Source organism: Etheostoma spectabile, chromosome 21 (genome assembly GCF_008692095.1).
Source record: "Etheostoma spectabile isolate EspeVRDwgs_2016 chromosome 21, UIUC_Espe_1.0, whole genome shotgun sequence".
In the NCBI taxonomy this organism is placed as follows: Eukaryota; Metazoa; Chordata; class Actinopteri; order Perciformes; family Percidae; genus Etheostoma; species Etheostoma spectabile.
The window spans coordinates 17,619,115-17,638,511 of NC_045753.1; the positions used below are offsets into that span (position 1 = coordinate 17,619,115).

The 19,397-nt window shown below is 41.5% G+C and overlaps 1 protein-coding gene across 1 annotated transcript; it reads left to right on the forward strand.

Annotated features, from left to right (window-relative positions):
* Nucleotides 1-3,637: 3,637 nt before the first annotated feature.
* Nucleotides 3,638-17,719, forward strand: med1 (mediator complex subunit 1). The gene is made up of 16 exons (XM_032501967.1): nucleotides 3,638-3,854; nucleotides 5,804-5,910; nucleotides 6,520-6,598; nucleotides 8,557-8,611; nucleotides 8,785-8,917; nucleotides 9,096-9,124; nucleotides 9,248-9,319; nucleotides 9,465-9,539; nucleotides 10,827-10,990; nucleotides 11,099-11,210; nucleotides 11,331-11,455; nucleotides 11,551-11,678; nucleotides 12,467-12,668; nucleotides 12,796-12,891; nucleotides 13,049-13,154; nucleotides 13,230-17,719. Exons 1-16 carry the CDS (start codon nucleotides 3,734-3,736, stop codon nucleotides 17,089-17,091), a joined length of 5,466 nt encoding a protein of 1,821 aa, XP_032357858.1. The 5' UTR covers nucleotides 3,638-3,733; the 3' UTR covers nucleotides 17,092-17,719.
* The last annotated feature ends 1,678 nt before the right edge of the window (nucleotides 17,720-19,397 follow it).

Here is a 19,397-nt window from a genome sequence, read left to right on the forward strand (position 1 = left end):
GTGTGTGTGTGTGTGTGTGTGTGTGTGTGTGTGTGTGTGTGTGTGTGTGGATGTGTGGCTTTACACCCCTGTTCACAGATATATCTTTGCATATGCACAAATGCACATGTATTCATGCACACACTCCTGCTCCCTCTCTTCTAGGCAGGTCACAATGGTTGGTGGGAAAATCCTCCCCAGAGAGCACTCATTGCCACAGGCTCAGCTGTACAATAGGATCAGGTGTGTGCATGTATGTGCGTGTGTGTGTGTGGTTGCCTTCGCATGGCTGCTTTTTTCTGTTTACAATTTCTTTATTTACTGCTTAATTATCTATTGCTTTGTGTGACTGCCTTATAAATGAGGGTTTCAAAAGTACAAATTGTATGAAAAAAAGCAAGCATCGTGATCAGACTGCATTCTGTTTCTGAAGTCGATTAACATGAATATTTCAACCTTTCTTTGGATTTTGGCGGCTAGCTGCTCTTGGCAAATCATGAATCATTTACTCGCGGCGATCGTACGCCATCTGGAGTCTTCATCAGATTATTGTCTCTTACTTTAAGCAGTCAAATCGAGGAATTTGAATAGTTTTTTTTTAAGAAATGAAGGTGAAGTCATGTTTCTCCTTAGGTAGGCTAATATTGATAAATAATCTGAAATAATTGTAGAAACATTTCAAATTCGCAAAAAAAAACTCTTAAAGTCTATAGTGGTCTTAACCCTTTTTATTTTAAATGGGCGGCCGGTGTCGTGCCAATGTACTTATCCCCGCCAGGATCTGTATCCCCTGGCCGCGGGAGCGCGCATGCACACAGAGCGGATATTCGCAGCCTTTCGAATTGTTTAACTGCTGCACTTTAATTTACCTCTAAATGGAACAAATAGCGACGTGGAAGACTCCGCAGGGTTTTCCATAGTAACATGGGTCTCAGTTAACTACATAAATACGTGTTTTTGTCTGTTACATTAAGGCGACGTGTGAATTGTTTATACGTCGTTTACTATTATGGACTGATGACGATCCTCCCTGTCCTCTAACGTGATTTCTGTTTTAATTTAATTTAGTTTAATATGGCTTTTCAATTACACTTTTTTTCACCTGTCTACCATATGAGTTACATAGGAGGTACGCAAAATATCAGACCGTTTTTCACCTATTATTTTGTGTGTCTGTCCTGTCGGTGTATTTTTTTGTGTTAACCAGGTCACAAGGAACAACCTGACATAATTTAGAGAGGTCTGCTGTAGTCTATCAAAAGTTACATAGGGGGTACCCAAAATATCAGGCTGTTTTTCACCTGATATTTTGTGTACCCCACCCCCTAACATGCAGAGGGTCTGTCCTGTCATCATATGTGTTATTTTGTGTGTTTAATAGGTCACAATAAACAACCTGACAACATTTGGAGAGGTCTGCTTTTGTCTAGCAAAAGTTACATGGGGGTACCCAAAATATCAGGCCGTTTTTTGCCTGATATTTTGTGTATCCCACCCCCTAACATGCAGAGGGTCTGTCCTGTCATCATATGTGTTATTTTGTGTGTTTAATAGGTCACAATAAGCAACCTGACAACATTTGGAGAGGTCTGCTTTTGTCTAGCATGGGGGTACCCAAAATATCAGGCCGTTTTTTGCCTGATATTTTGTGTACCCCGCCCCCTAACATGCAGAGGGTCTGTCCTGTCTATGATATGTGTTATTTTGTGTGTTTAATAGGTCACAATAAACAACCTGACAACATTTGGAGAGGTTTGCTGTTGTCTAGCAAAAGTTACATAGGGGGTACCCAAAATATCAGGCCGTTTTTCACCTGATATTTTGTGTATCCCACCCCCTGACATGCAAAGTATCTGTCCTGTCATCATGTGTGTTATTTTGTGTGTTTAATAGGTCATAATAAACAACCTGACAACATTTGGAGAGGTCTGCTGTTGTCTAGCAAAAGTTACATGGGGGTACCCAAAATATCAGGCAGTTTTTCACCTGATATTTTGTGTATCCCACCCCCTAACATGCAAAGGGTATGTCCTGTCATCATGTGTGTTATTTTGTGTGTTAACCAGGTCACAATAAGCAACCTGACAAAATTTGGAGAGGTCTGCTGTTGTCTAGCAAAAGTTACATGGGGGTACCCAAAATATCAGGCCGTTTTTCACCTGATATTTTGTGTATCCCACCCCATAACATGCAAAGGGTATGTCCTGTCATCATGGGTGTTATTTTGTGTGTTTAATAGGTCACAATAAACAACCTGACAACATTTGGAGAGGTCTGCTGTTGTCTAGCAAAAGTTACATAGGGGGTACCCAAAATATCAGGCTGTTTTTCACCTGATATTTTGGGTACCCCGCCCCCTAACATGCAAAGGGTCTGTCCTGTCATCATGGGTGTTATTTTGTGTGTTTAATAGGTCATAATAAACAACCTGACAAAATTTGGAGAGGTCTGCTGTTGTCTAGCAAAAGTTACATGGGGGTACCCAAAATATCAGGCTGTTTTTCGCCTGATATTTTGTGTATCCCACCCCCTAACATGCAAAGGGTATGTCCTGTCATCATGGGTGTTATTTTGTGTGTTTAATAAGTCACAATAAACAACCTGACAGGCAGGAAGCTCAATTAAAATCACTTATTCTTATAAATATTATTATTATTATTGTTATGCACTTTAATTGCATTTTTAGGGGCCTTAACAGCCGTTCTTTTATACTTGTTTTAAGAGATGTTCATTATTATTTTTGTAAAGCCTTGTCTGTTTTCTAACACTTTATATAATCATACTTTTTAAGTACTTGTTGTTGTGAATAAAAAACAAACAAAAAACACACTAACACGCCTGATCAACAGACCCATTATTATTATAACAATACATTGTTTCAGGTTGTTATTGTGACCTATTAACACACATGATGACAGGACATACCCTTTGCATGTTAGGGGTGGGATACACAAAATATCGGTGAAAACAGCCTGATATTTTGGGTACCCCCTATGTAACTTTTGATAGACTACAGCAGACCTCTCTAAATTATGTCAGGTTTTTCCTTGTGACCTGGTTACCACAAAAATAACACCGACAGGACAGACACACAATAATTAGGTGAAAAACGGTCTGATATTTGCGTACCTCCTATGTAACTCATATGGTAGACAGGTGAAAAAAAAGTGTTAATTAAGCCATATTAAACTAAATTAAATTAAAACAGAAATCACGTTAGAGGACAGGGAGGATACGCCTATCAGTCCATAATAGTAAACGACGCTATAAACAATTCACACGTCGCCTTAATGTAACAGACAAAACCACGTATTTATGTAGTTAACGGAGACCCATTTTACTATGGAAAACCCTGCGGAGTCTTCCACGTCGCTATTGTTCCATTTAAGAGGTAAATTAAAAGTGCAGCGTTCACATTCGAAAGGCTGCAGAATATCCGCTCTGTGTTGCGCGCTCCCGCGGCCAGGGGATACAGATCCTGGCGGGGATAAGTACATTGGCACGACACCGGCTTAATGAGGTATAGCAAAATAAGAAAACATATATATGTTTTCCTATTTTGCTATACCTCATTTATTCACATATTTTCTGAAGCTACAAGCAAAGTAGAAGGTGTTCGTCAAACACAGACAGTAATGCCAAAGGCGTGTGTCACTCACACTCTCCTACGAGTATGGTGACGCTACAGTACGGAAGCCCGGATGGGGAAGCTGGGAAACCGAAGCGGGGAAACTGAAACTGGCAGTGGGGCACAATGGCGGCGGGGCCTAGTGTTTCTATGCAGAGCGGCAGCCCTGCGAGAGAACTTTCTCTCTCTGTTCAGCAAGCAGGGAACCAGAATCATGCAGATCGGATCAAATTCGAAGAGGTAACAGGTAAGAATGTGACCCGTGCTTTAATTTTGTTACTGATTGTTGTTATAGCGTAATTATCTGGCTGCTGGACAGGGCGACTCAGGCTAACAGCTAACGTTAACATCAAACCTAGCTAGCTAACCGACACTGTAACGTTAGGATTTTTATGTATGTTTTTGACATAAAAAGTTTGTGAACTTACAGCTCTTTGGGTAACCAAAAAAGTCAATAACTTACACTCGTGAAACGCAAGTTTATGGCACTGGGCAGGGTGTCATGTTTGTTAAAGTAGCTACCAGCTAGCTTCTTGTTGTAAACAAATAGTTAGCAATAATTAGCAATTCGCTAACATCAACTTTGTAGAAATACTAGCTAACGTTTGGGACACAAAGGAGGAAAAGTAATATATTGGCACTAAACAAGTGTGGCTTATTTTGACTAGTAACGTAGCTAGCTAAGTGTTGAACAAAGAATGCAAGATGACTCACCTATCTAATATGAACTAACGCTAACAAAGCTTTAGCAATGTAACCTGGTAGTAGCTCATAATGACAGGGTATGATAAACAAAACATTAGCCTCTGTTTCGTTGACACCATATGTCGTTTTGACCAGACTGCTAATGTGATTGGGACGTCAAAACGGGTAAATAACGTCTTTATGTTTTGTTAATTTTTTCGTGTTTTACTATTGGCAAACCCCATTGATGCCAGAAGAATTACAATTTACAGAAATACAACTAATGAAGACCTTAGCTAGCTATGTTAGTTATCGATGGGGAACTCAGAGAAACTCTTGTACTTTGACCTATTTGTTTTGGTTGAGCCCTCTTACATAACAATTGTAGATTTAACTGTCATGATTTATTGTTGATCATTGCTACCCTTAGTTTACATTACTTAACTGTTATGACCTAAAATGTGTAGTTTGGATTCACTGAACAGGGATTCATGCTCTCAATTCAATTATGTTGACCAAATTCTATTATCATAAATAAAAATATACAAGCAAGAAACAAACATGTTCTTTGCCGATTATCCACGTAAACACAGTTTATAAGCTACAACTAGCTAAAACTAATGCAGTGTTATACAACAGTCTTTCATCAAATCCACCCTTCATGTGTTAAGTTTTTGTTGAAACTGTTTTTAGAGAGGTGTTAATTCTACTTAATGATCATTGTGAAGAATGTAGCTTGTTGTATAACTATTGGCAGCTGAAGTATTTTGTCTAGTAAAGGTGGGGGAAAATATAAATACAGCATAGTACCAGGATATTTTCTGTATCAATACTATATCGATATATACAGATGCCAAGTATCAATCTCATATTATATATGTGTTGGTCAGTTTGTCTGCTTGACGCTCCCATTTTGCAGCAATAAAATTAAAGTGAGATGAACAGAGAAATGTATCTTTTTAGAGAAATGTATCTTTTTAGATACATTTCTCTGTTAACATAATTTGAATGAACATTCTGGTGATTCCCACCCCTATTGTCTGCAGTTGAATGTACCAACATACACTATATACACTTCATGTCAATATATTATGTACATATATTTTTTATGTGATTGTTGGTTACTTGTATACTTGTTTATTTTTGTTTCAATAGAAAAAAAGTGGTATGGATGATGGATGGCTGTCACTCAGTAATAACAATTATGTTGTCATATGATATCAGATATTCTGTTGTTGTTTGGAGGATGTTGGAAAATTGTGAACGTCAAATGCAATGATTAATAGTTTTCATGACATGGTGTTTGGGTTTTCCTTTACATGTGCTGAAAAGCAAAGTGAAATAAACATATGAGGGACCTTTCATTTAGCCAGGCACCTAGGTCACTACCCATTGTTAGTGACAATTGTTTAGGACTGAGATGGAATCAGTGTGTTGAGGCTTAAATATCTTTAAAAGATTAGGATCTTTTACAGACATTAGTTTTCATGTTACATTGCATCTTTTTTTCAGAGTCAGAGAAGCAGAGTCGCATGGCTGCTTTGCTGGAGAAGCTTCATGCCAAACACAATGCTTCACGGCCATGGCAGGAGACCTGCAAAGTTGTGCGTCAGGCCATGGTAAGACAGACACATCCTTCTCTAAAAGAAAATCAGTTGAATTTCCAAAGCACCTCTTTAATATAAAAAAAAAAATCAATATAGAGAATTTCCTGAGGGTCTGGAACCATTAGACGTGTGCTTAATGACTAGGTTTCACTTCTCCTTGCTGGGCTTTAACAAACTGGATGCTTCTCAGATGCTAGGCAAAAGGCACTTTTCCTGCCCAAAAAATAGCAATTCACTTCTGAACCTTTTTATGTGAGTAATTACATTCAAACTAGAAATTCTTAAAGACCTTGAAAAAGGCCACAAACGCACATAATATCCATAATGCATCTTGGAAAAGTGTATTTGACAACCCTCATCAGTACCCACATGAGAGAGTCACTACCAACCTGTTCATTATATATTTTTAGCAATTAATCACTTAATTGCACAAAAAGATTTTTACTCTAATTTACCTGCTGGGTCTGGGAAACTGTGGTAGTGACATTTAAATCCCTGACCTATGGTGCTGACTAAGCCAGTAAAAAACAATCTTGAACATTAGATCGTGTTGATTAAGCACTTTTATCTTATCTCAGCTATTATCTCACTCCTCTGTTTTTACATCACAATGTGTCCCAGGAGAAACGTGGTGTGATGAATGCTGCAGGACACCAGCTCCTGCTCACCTGCTTGGAAACCCTACAGAGAGCACTGAAAGGTGAGGCTGATATCTCAAAGGATAGAAACCCAAGGGACAGCAGGGCAACGTTATTTTGCATCATTAGACAGGGAAACACAACTGTACATAGACTGAAATTAACTATTGAACATTCTAGATAGATAGTCTTTATTGTCCCATAGGGATAACAATTTCCACACATTTTCTTTCCATAGCACAACACCACATATATAACACATAAAACTTGTAACACATATATAACACATAAAACTTGTAACACATATATAACACATAAAACATGTAACACATATACAAAACACATCACATTAAGACACCCACACAATTGCACAATTAATCGAATTTTAATCACAATCCCGATTTTGGCATGTGATCGAGTTTTAAGTGCGTCATTCCGTTCATAGAACGCTCCAGGTTATCAGGTAACAAATTGCAGTCGTCATACATTGGATTGTTTTTCAGACAACAGCAGTGACCAGTGCTAGTCAATGTCTGTTAGCTCACAGGGCTCTAGTGCGACTAACATTCTGTCCTAGGTCGCACCGGTGCACCTAACGTCCTCACATCCGCTGCCTCTTCACAAACAAAGCAGGGTTGTTTTTATCAATGTGGTTTAATGTTGCAGTACATGACCTATTTCTTGTGTAAAGCCGTGTCTGTGTTTGGATCTCTCCTCTTACCCACAATTTCCACGGGATGCGTAACTGCTGCAGATCCGCTCCGGAACGACGGCGTTGTCATTACGTCTCCATTAAAGCCAATGTGGACTGCGGAATGGTTGCGTCCGGACTCCGTCCCAGCTCCGGCAGTCCGCAGCCCTCCGGAGCAGATACGCAGAGCTTCTATTTTTGTTGAATGCCAGAGAGCTCCGTGGCAATTCACCACACGGCAGATAGTGCGGGACAGGAAGTCGAGCACAGAAATAAAAGAAAACATCTGGTAAATTTTCAAAATAAAATAGACAGCGCTCACGGTGGATCATATTTCCCTGCACTACACCTTGAAAACGCAGCACAGAGCTGTTTCCTCTCTGCTCCTCTGGATGGAAACAAACTGTTGTTGTTTTTGTGGTTCCCATTCTACTTGAATTTGCGAGATCTCGTGGGTCCTCAAGACCTTACATGTGTAACTCTGCTGACTCGCCATTCGACCCGTAATGTCAATAATGAGTCAGCTGTCACTCTGTGAGTAGCATACACTTCAGTCCATCACACACACCCCCCCCCTCTCCCTATCTCTTTTAATCAGTCTGTTATTGTTGTTGAAAACAAAGAAAAGAGCTTTCTCAGAGATATATTTTTAAATATATCCTAGGCTATTTATTTCAGATAATTTTTTGCAGCTGTATATTTTCAATCTGGGAAGGAAGCCATGAATTTGCATTTCATCTTAATCCCAATCTGTTTTAATAAAAAAACTAAAGTGGCTTTGACTTAAACTGAACATTAAGCCCACTTTGTAAAAAATATAGAGGTATATATTATGTATCGCCATTCAGCCGAAAAATACAGAGATATGACTTTTAGTCCTGGACTAGTAGAAGAACTCTAGCACAATATAGATTCACAATATGGATGTGAAAGCAGTTATAAATAGCCTATGTGACAACAACATTTGTTTTGGTAAAAATCAACAAATAATCAATAATTAATTGTGATCTCAATATTGATCAAAATAATCGTGACTATCATTTTGGCCATAATCGTGCAGCCCTACCCATAGACATCAAACTTGAAAACTGCACTTCAAAACTAGTCCATTTTAATGAAAAGTACCAGTGGTGACAAGTTGTTTTAGGACAAACTAATAATGTAAAGGTATTTTATTTTTATAACCAATTACTAAAATGCAGCCTACTTTCCTTGACATTTTCTTTGAGTGTCTTGTATAGACACTCAGGAACATTGGCCAACAATATTATGAAATAGTCTTTTATATGATTTTTTAAAATGTCCTTGTTCTATGCCTTCTTTTTTCAGTTTCATCTCTGCCCTCCATGACAGATCGTCTAGAATCCATCGCTCGGCAAAACATGTGAGTTCTTTCCCTTTTGCTAAGAAAAAGACGTGATTGCAGATTATTGTTGCTGTTAAATGTACTATTTTCTTTGTAATTAGCCATTGTGATACTCATTCAGCAACGGTACTCACTAAAAACATTTTTAAATTGACTAAAGTGAAACAAGTCACTTTCTTTGTCATTTTCAGGCTTGGCTCTCACCTCAGCCCATCAGGGACAGAGTGTTACATCACATCAGACATGTTTTATGTGGAGGTGCAGCTGGACACTAATGGCCAGCTAGTCGACGTCAAGGTGGCTCATCAGGGAGAAAACCCAACGGTCAGTTTATTGTAACTTCCATATGCCTTCATAAGGCTGAGTCAGATAAGAGTCAAGTTGTTCATTGTTTATCATAAATTCTACACTTGCGTATTACAATTTAGTTCTTTTATGTAATTAATTCTTGGTGAAGACATTGTCCTCAAAAGCATATTTGTTTTGTATTTGTTGGTCATAGAGTTGTCCCGAGCTGATTCAGCATCTAAGGTAAGTAGAAACGGCATTTCTTATTTCTTATTTCTGTTTTGTGGCGTGATGCAGGGCCCTGTGAGAAATACTTAAATTTGTCTTGAAACTGTCTAAACCACATGCTCTCTTGCTTCTCATCAGGGAAAAGAACTTTGAAGAGTTTTCCAAACACCTGAAGGGACTGGTCGAACTATACAAGCTCCCTGGGGACAAGTAAGTAGACTTGTAGGCTTAAGGCCAACCTAACCCCTGATTTTAAAGTATATTGTTTTATAAGAGACAGATACAACATATTCATAGTTTTTATTGTTTGTGTGTCAATTATATCTAATTATCTTACTTCATCTCTGTGTTTCAGTAAGCTGAAAACCAAGATGTATATAGCACTACAGTCTTTGGAGCTTGATCTCACCAAAATGATGCACATGTTTAGGTGAGTTCACAAAATGACATTGTATTACTTTGTACACCAACCTTAGTATCTTTAGGCTACTAGTGTTTAGCATATATATTATACATTTTCAAATTTAAGCTGTGATCACTCATAGAGTCGTGCAGGGGAAACCAATCAGAATGTTATGGCGTTTTTCCATTAATGGTACCTATTCGACTCGGCGCCCCGTCCTCCTATTTTCCATTGCAGATAGTACCGCCTCATGCGTGAGGCAAGCCATGGCTGGTTGTCATAGCAGGAAACTGCTGTGACCTAACACGACACACACGCAGAACGTTGAATGTGTATTATTTTTGATTCTCGGCATGTGGCTGTTGCCACAACCAGAAGACAAATTAGTTTCAAAAGAAGCTGGAGGCAGCAAAAAACAACCCTTCATACGCTCATTTGCATATGTGTGTTGTCATTACGCACCAATTTGCATAAAGATTAGTGGTTGTGTCAGCAAGGTAAATAGAAATCTTTAGCCAAATAAATACAAATTCATTACAGGAATTTATTTTACCTTATAATGATTACTGTAAAGTTAAACAAGAAATTCTGCAAAGAGAGGGAAAAAGATCCATAAAGATTTCTCAAAGAAGGCTGGCTTACCCAGGGCCAGGCTAGCTCAGCTGCGTCTTCTCCCGTTGCTTCCCGCTGTCTTTCCTACCCACAACGGTCCCAGCACCTTGTCCCTTCTCCCCTTTTTACCTGCCTGCCTACGCACACGGGGAGGGGAGGAAGTGCTCCTCAGCTCCTCACAAAACAGATCCAGAGAGCGGTGACGGTTTAGGCAGCCACAGGAGAGAAATACCTTGGATACTTGCTGGACAACACTGCCGACTTTTTTACAGAAAGTAGCTAGATTTGTCGCTAGTCGCTTTTGTGAAAAAAGTCACTATAGGGGTCTGAAAAGTTGCTAAATCTAACGACAAAGTTGCTAATTTGGGAGCACTGTTTTCATGGAGACTGTGTGTGTGTGTGTGTGTGTGTGTGTGTGGTGACAGAGAATGCGTGTTTTAAGTACAGTTAAAAAAAAGAATAGTTACGAAACGCTATGAATGTTGGCCGGTGTTGATTGTGTGGCGCACTGCCTCAAATTAGTCTGTGTGGGAAATACTGGCACAATTGCTGATTTTGGAGTGTGTGTAATACTGTATTATCAGAATGTAACCTGATAAATTATACAATTAGCAGGTAGTAAAAATTAGTCATTTATAGTAAAAAGCCTAATTTTAACATCTTTTGTTATGCAATAACTTTTGACTGATGTCTGTTTTCTAGGTTAGCAACCAATGCTACTGCAGTGGAGACTATTCTTCATGGCAGTGTGGGCTTGCTGACAGCCAGAAGTGGTGGCCATCTTGTTTCTCTTCAGTGTTACGTGTCTCCTTATGACATATTTGAGGAGGGACCGGGCACACAGCTCAACTTACCAGACGGAAATGGTAAATAAAGTGGATGAATTTATGAATGTACTTAAAACACCAGCCACTGGCTATATGGTTTGCTAAGGATATAACTAGCCTTGTGTGCACACTGGTTAATCTTTGCAGTTCCACGCTCTCTTGGTGTCAGTGTTTCTGTGACAATCGAGGGAACCTCTGCCGTCTACAAGCTTCCAATCGCCCCACTCATCACTGGATCCCACCCAGTGGATAACAAGGGGTAAGAAAGTGTACCTCCCTTTTTTAGTTCTTAAATCAGTGTAAGAAGTATTGTCTATGCAAAAGAACTAGTAGAGAACAGAAAGAGACTGCAGATTAATTTAATTTTGGTTTATTTCAGGACACCTTCCTTTTCCACTGTGACCAACTCCAACTGTGTGGACCTGCCAGCTTGTTTTTTCCTCAAGATGAACCGCCCAATGCCTTTCTCACTGTCATTTATACAGAGGCTGGGAAATGCTAGTTGTGCGTATCAATCATAAGTCATAAATATGAACTTAAAGTACAGTACTCATTTTGTTTGATAATTTGGACTTTAATTTCTTTCCATTTTTACCCAGCAATCCCAGTGTTTGAGAGCTCCCCCAGCCTCTCACCTCTCTGCCAGTTAATTGTCCAGAGCCAACGTCAGCTCCTGGAGGAGGGCAGCTCCACGCCGCTACCATCTCACAACATGCACTTCTATTCTGTGAGCAGACACACTCAATACTCCTCATTGAGATTTCTTCTTGCCTTTTTTATTCATTTTTATTCTTAGTACATTCTGTGCTTCATGGTTTAATGATTGTTCTGTTACAGAAATATTGTAACACCCCTCTGCTTGTTTTTCACGATCACTTATTGGAATTGCTCTATTTTAAGGCAATTTGTGGGTCAGTCATCATTACCACATTATTACATAGCTATTCTTACAATTATTATGACCATTTCTCTCTGTCAGGATTACTATCGCAGAATGTCTCTGTATACTGCCCTCATTCTGCCTTTTTGTTTGACATGTTATGATCTACAACATTTGTACGTCCCTTTGCCAACTTGTTTTTATACACATTTGGAACCAGAAGTTTAGTGAAATGTAGCTTTTTGTTATTCTGCAAATAGAGTAATGGTTTTAGATGTCTCTTTGCAGCTCATGAGCGACTGCTACATTCATGGTGTGTAGTTTGTTAAGGAAAACATTGATTATGTAGATTAAAGATACATAGCCAATAGGCCTATGTCACACAAGCGTTTCTATGGTAACAATGAGTTGTACCAATCAGAGATGTTGCTGTTACGCTTAGGATTGTGGGTAGTGTAGTTTTTCTCCTTAAGATCTTGAATAAAAATGTTTTTTTTAAAAACAAGGTTGATTTCCTACAGACTTCTAGCTTCTACAGGAGCAGACATTTTCAATATACAATACAGAGATTGTAGATTGTTAATCTACAGAAGTCTGTTTTGTGTAATAAAACTGCTCTATTTATGCTTTCACAGGTGTTGCCAGATCAGCATCACTGTTACTTCCTGAATGGTGATGCCCCAGTGCAAGACGGTCACTCTCTTCAAGGAGCACTGGTGTCCAAGATCCCCTTCCGCCACCCAGCACAAGTGCCACTCTTGTTGGATATCATCCGGCACCAGGCAGCCTATAACACCTTGATTGGCAGCTGTGTGAAACAAACTTCCATCAAAGAAGGTAAGTAGCTGGCCTATAATTTACTGTGTTTGGTCAATAAACACCATATACTCCTTTTTTTTTGTCTGTGCATATGTTGTATGTATTCAATTTGATAAGTGTAGCATTTTTGCTCTTGTTCCCTCAGACAGTGCAGGTCTGCTGCAGTTTGAAGTATGTCCTCTTACCGACTCGAGTTTCAGCGTCTCTTTCCAGCATCCGGTCAATGAGTCATTAGTCTGTGGTGAGCATCACTTTTACAAAATCTCAGTAATCCAGCATGCTATCATTATTTACATTATCCTTGGCTAATAATGACGCCACAATGTATGACTTGTGGAATCTGTTGCAAAATCTTTAGCTTTCTGAGTCCTCTGTTCTACCCGACTTCCTTCCTCTAGTGGTAATGGAGGTGATTGACTCCAGACAGGTATCCTGCAAGTTATATAAAGGACTGTCAGATGCTCTGATCTGCACTGATGAATTCATCACCAAAGTGGTCCAGAGGTGAGTTTAATTCTTTCTGAATGCATAATTGTGGCTAGTATGTTTTTGTATGGTCATTATTTCCCTCCCCCATAGATGCATGTCCATTCCTGTAACCATGCGAGCCATTCGAAGGAAAGCTGAGACCATCCAGGCAGACACTCCAGCCCTCTCACTAATTGCACAGACAGTGGAGATCATGGTGAAGAATAACCTGCCACCGTCTGGTAGTCCCACCTACAACATGGCAACAGGCGATGTAACTAACCCTATGGGACTGCCTGGGCTCACAGGGGGCAACACACCTACTGGAGGAGGACCCCCTGGTGGACCTAATTTTGGAGGTGCAATTACTTCTCTGTTTGGGGTTTCCAGAACAGAGAGGCAGGCCCAAGGAGGAGATTGCCTAACTCAAGGAGGGGTGGCTGGCCAGCAACAGTTGCAGCAACAACAGCAGCCTGGTCAAGGCCATTCAGATGACTACAACAAAGTCACTCAGAATCCCATACTGACAAGTCTTTTGCAAATAACTGGAAGTGTGGGCTCAAGTCCCAGCTCCCAGAATGCACCACCACCCCACCAAACTCCACCCCCAACATCCTCTCCTGCCAGCAACACCAAGAGTCATCCTATGTTGATGAACTTATTGAAAGACAACCCCACACAAGATTTCGCCACTCTGTATGGTTCTAGTCCATTAGAGAGGCAGAATTCTTCATCTGGCTCCCCACGTACCGAGAGCATGGGTGGAACATGCTCTGGGGTTAACACAAAAGGGAAGAAGAAGCGCCCAAGGGGGACAGAAAAGGGTGGCATAATGCCTGGAACTGCTGCAGGTGGTGGAGGTGGTGGTTTAGGCATGAAATCACAACAGGGATCTTCAATGTCGCAGCACCACCATCAAGTCTCGCATGAGGATGACTTCCACCGTGAACTCCTCTCTATGGATGTGGACGCATCTCAAAATTCTATCTTTGATGTTAACCTGACTGGGGATGGCCTAGACACACCCCATAGCATCACTCCGGCACCTAGCCAATGTGGAACACCACCATCTGGCCCCAGCATGCCTTATTCACAGTCTCATGTCCAGTCTCAGCAACAGCAACCAACAGGTGCTGTACCACCTCGTATGGTCCGCCTCTCTAGCTCTGATAGCATCGGACCTGATATCACAGAAATCTTGTCAGATTTGCCCGAGCAGACAGGTAAAGGCAGTGGTGGGAGCCATGGGCAGCATCCTATGGGCAGTGGTGGGGAGGATGGAGGCCCCCTAGGTACCCCAATCCGTGACTCCTCCAGCTCCGGGCAGGGCAGCGCAGTGTTTGACTCAGCTGACATTTTTAACACCAACAGCAATGAGAATCCTTTTACTGATGCTGCTGACCTGATCGCTGAGGCAGCTGCAACTGCCGCCACGCCCACCAGTGATTCTTCTTCCACCAACTTCTTTCCTGATGCTGCTGACTTTAACCCTGACCTCCTAAACTCAGGCCATGGCTTCTCTCAGAACTACTTTGATGACAGCTCTCCAAGTGCAGATGGAGACATGGACCTGGTCAAGGGTTTTGGGGGAAGTAGCCAGCAGAACACCCCATCAGGAACACCACAGAATCCCACTCCACATGGGCAGAGTACCCCAGAGCCGTCACTGAAGGACCCTTTTGATATGGGGATAGTTTTTGGAGGTGGTGGTGGTAAACCGCTTCTGGGGCAAGTTCCTGATATGGGAGACACACAAGGGGGCGGGTCACAAAGCCCCCTGATAATGGGCCTTGCAGTGGCATGTGCTGATTTTAAAAGTTCTGAACCCAAAGTTAAACCACAACAGGGACTCATGCGACCAAAGGATGAAAATGGGGGTAGCGGAGGGAGCAGTTCTGGCATGGGGAGCAGTTCAACAGAGGGCAAACAGGTGAAACGCAGCAGGACACCATCCAGTGAGGGAAAGTCTAAAGAGAAGCCTCCCAAACGCAAAAAGCTTGACCCTGATGGGAAGTCTCCCTCTCACAGCTCAGGGGGACGTTCATACACACCTCCTAGTGGTGGCTCAGGCTCTGGGGGAAGCATAAGTGGAGGAGGCTCCAAGTCTCCTGGTAGCTCAGGACGTTCACAAACGCCTCCTGGTGGGGCCACACCTCCAATTCCCAAAATCACTATTCAGATCCCAAAAGGGACCATAACTGGGGGCAAAACGTCATCCCATAGTGGATACACCTCTAGCAGCTCAGCCACAAGCAGCACGGGTGGAGCAGGGGGAACGAGCAGCAGCAAAAGCCATCATTCTCACTCATCATCTTCTGGGAAGATCAAGTCCAAAGAAGGTTCTACAACACAAAGCAACAGCTCCAAGCCAGGTAGTGCAGGAATAGGGAGTGGAAGTGGGGCATCCCAGTCAAAAGGCTCCTCCCAAGGAATGGGTGTTGGCAAACCAGGATCCTCCCCAATCACCAAACATGGGCTGTCTGGGCCTGGAGGTAGTGGTAGTGGAATTGGAAGTGGTAATAAGATGAAGCCTCAGGGGGGCAAGCCTCCTGGATCTCTTATGAATCCCAACATAAAGCCAAACATCTCCCCATCTCACTCCCGCTCCAGTAGCTCTGGTGACAAATTGTCTTCCCCTATGAAAATTCAGCAGTCACAGGTTCCAGGAACACCTCCTTCTTCCAAGGCTAAATCGCCAATGGGCTCCGGAGGTGGCAGCTCTGGAGGGTCCAAGTCTTCTTCTGGTGGAGGCATGAGTTCCCAGAAGCCAATGGGTGGGAACTCTGGAGGTTCCACTTCTTCCAGCTCTTCCTCATCCTCTGGTTCCATGACCTTCTCAGGAGGTTCCCAGTCTCAGTATGGGGGTGGTGGAAGTGGAGGAGGAGGAGGGGCAGGAGGAGGCAGTGGAAGTGGAGGTGGTGGTGGTGGAAGCGGGGGTGGAGGTGGAAGTGGTGGAGGGGCTGGACAGAACAATGCAAACAACCCCAATGCCAAAGGGAAGTCTCCCAGTCGAAACAAGAAACCCTCTCTTACGGCGGTCATAGACAAACTGAAGAGTGTAGGTGGAGGAGGAGTGGGGGAGGATGGTTGTGAGGTAGGGCCACCAGTAGGGGGAACAAGTTCAGGATCTGCCCCTGGTGGTGGTGGTACTGGAAATGTTCCTGGCAGTGGACCTTCAAACATGGGATCTTCCAAGCATGCCTCATCCTCCCAAAGTGGCGAGTATAAGCGGGAAAAGTCTGATAAAGAGCCAAAGGCAAAAGTGTCTGTTTCTGGTGGGAACAGTGGGGATAAAAAGCTGATGGACCCAAAAACAGGAGGGGGGAGTACGACCGGTCTGGCCAAAATTATCATTAGCAAACCTGATGGTGGCTCACCAAGCATCAAGGCTAAAGTGACCCTCCAGAAAGCTGGTGATGGATCTGGTGACTCTATGCGTCCCCAAATTTCTAGCCTCAAAGCTTCCCCCCTCTTCAGCGGCTCTACTCCCAAGCATGACCGCTCCTCCCCGAGCCACAGCCGCTCACCAGGATACACCCCACTCAACCACGACAGCGAGAGCGAGTCGGGCAGTAGCTCAGTGGCCGAGAAGTCCCACCAGAACAGCCCCAGCTCGGACGACGACCAGACCATCCGCCCACTTCCCCCTCAGGACTACATGAGTTCCATCCCTCTCAGCTCAGGGGAGAAGCACAAGAAGCACAAGAAGGAGAAGAAAAAGCAGAAAGAGAGGGAACGAGAGAGGGACCGAGACCGAGAACGGGATAGGGACAAAGAGAAAAAGAAGTCATCTATGTCCATGGGGACATCCTCACATCCAATAAAAGCAGACAGTTGGTCCCGATCACCCATCTTAGCTTCAGACTCATCTTTGTCCATGCTGGGTTCAGAGCGTCCATCGCGGCCCAGTCCAATGTATATGAGGAATGAAGATGATGACCTCATGGACTCAGCCCTCACTGGCAACCTTTAATTTTATTATTTTTCTCTCACGTTTCTAACACATGCCTTTTAACATACAAATTTAACTTTTATTTATTTAACTCAAGCCACAAATTGAAGGTAGATACAAAAATATTGTGGCTCTCTGAGTGATCATTGTCCTGTTTAAGCTGTATTTTAATGTCATATTTTACTGTTCCAGTATCAGTGTATAATATCCGAGCGTCGGCATGCCAGTTGTAAATGAAAGTGGTTATCCAATTACCAACAAATTTAAACAGTATATTTTCAGAGAAATGGACATTATTTTTGGTCTTTCCTGTGATGTCAGGCTCTTTTCACATTTAATAGATTTGTTGCTGTTCATGTCATTGTTGTTACATACAAACATATCAGATTGCCACTAAATAACTATGACTTCTTTTAAAAAAACAAAAAAGTATTGTGAAGCAAGAATGGAACAGTATTTAGTTGCCTTGTTTTTCTGAGAATTTTAAGATTTTTGATACATTTTAAACGGTGGATGTGTAAGTTAGTCTAGGTAAAGAAGGCGGCAAGTGATGATGATGATGATGATGATTGAGAAAAAGAGACAAATGTTAATTTTTCAAGTGTAGAAGTTTTGGAAGCTTGAAATAAACATTTCACTTCTGGAAAAAGTCATGTTTTTGTATTTTAACTTTATGTCTCCTGTAGTACGTCTCTCATATTACTTTCAGTTTACAATAACAATCTGTAAATACATTTATCAAATTCAAATTAGTTTGGTCTGTTCACTTCTGTTAACTGTTGAATGAATAGGTATAGATAGATCAACAATATGTGCAAGAGTCAACAGCTCAGTCACAAAGCTACACTAGAGGGCAGCAGTGTATTAGGAAGCTTAATCAGTGTTTGCAAAATCACGTGGTACAATGTAATGACTTACACACTCCCGGAGGTAATGCGTAGAGGTTAAATGAAATGTCACGCCTTTATTCATAGTTTTAGAGAGATTTTGTGAAATCACAATGTACAGGGACAAAACAGAAGAAATAAAAAAGCTTCACAGTATTTCACAAAGATTTACAAAACAAATCACTAAAATAAAAGATGAATTATTGAACAATCTCAATGCATCATCCAAAGGACTTCTCTGTTACAGCTATAACAAGGTAAACAATATATCTCAAAGAAAAAGACTTTACCTTAAAGCACAGGTACAAAGACTGTTACAAATATGGTTCAACTGCAAGCCGGCTGTGTTTTGATGCATGACTTTCAAAGTATCACGAGAAGTAACGGACCGCAGAGGCGAAAATAAAGGTACTGTGCTTTGATTTGAAAAGCATTAGAATGATTGTCAGTCTAGAAAGTTGAGAACTAATGAGGGTAGGGTGGTTGTATTATAACCAGCATGCAACCTAATGTCACACAGCTTCATTGTACAGTTTCAATGATGATTTGATTATGTGAAATTCAAGTTAAAGTGATGTCTACTTGTAACCTCACCGGTCGCATATGTCTACCGGTTGTGACCAGTTTAAGAGTTTTTACTTGCATAATATGGATCATTTTTAGCGGTAAACATAATATACAGTAATTCACACGAAAATAAGCGAATATAAGAGGAACGTCTGACAAACCCAATTTGATGTAGCACAGGTGTATTTTCTACTTTCTTCTTCTATGAGCCCTTCAGATTTCTTAACCTCCAGGTTTGGAGTGGAATGGGTGTTCCTTTTTGATGCTTTGAAGCTTAAAGGTGTAGATGGAATGCCCTAATGGAGCATAGTAGAAAATCAGTCGAATACATTGATTCATAGGCAAAATATTAATTTAATTTATAAAAAATTAATTTATATATTTAAAAAAAAAAACATGTTTTTATTATGGAGTCTTTGAAAAAAGTAACACCCAGCGCATCATGAACCATGTGCACTTTAACAGGCAGCAGCTTGCTTCGGGCAGGTGCTTAGTAATTGGTTGGCTTCCCATTGCTGTCAGAGTCCCGAAGGGCCCAAATGAAGGGGCCCCCAAGGGAGGTCCTTTAACCCTTTGGACTTTTTATGTACTAACTCGCCCCAAGGATGGATGCTGAAAAGTGTCAGCTAATTACTACACAACATCATTGAAGGAGGTTGCTTGAATGTTGTCACTGCCAGTGTGGTTTAATCTGTTTTTGGAAAAAACACATCTCACATCTTCCTACTATTGAGCTGCAGCACAGTCTGCTCCTCAACTGTCTCCACTTTGTTTATGTATATGCTTTGTACTTTGTGTCTTAGTGACTAGTATGCATTTAACCCTTGTGTTTTCTTGACATTGGCTTAACTCCCTCATTGTTGGAGGATCTGT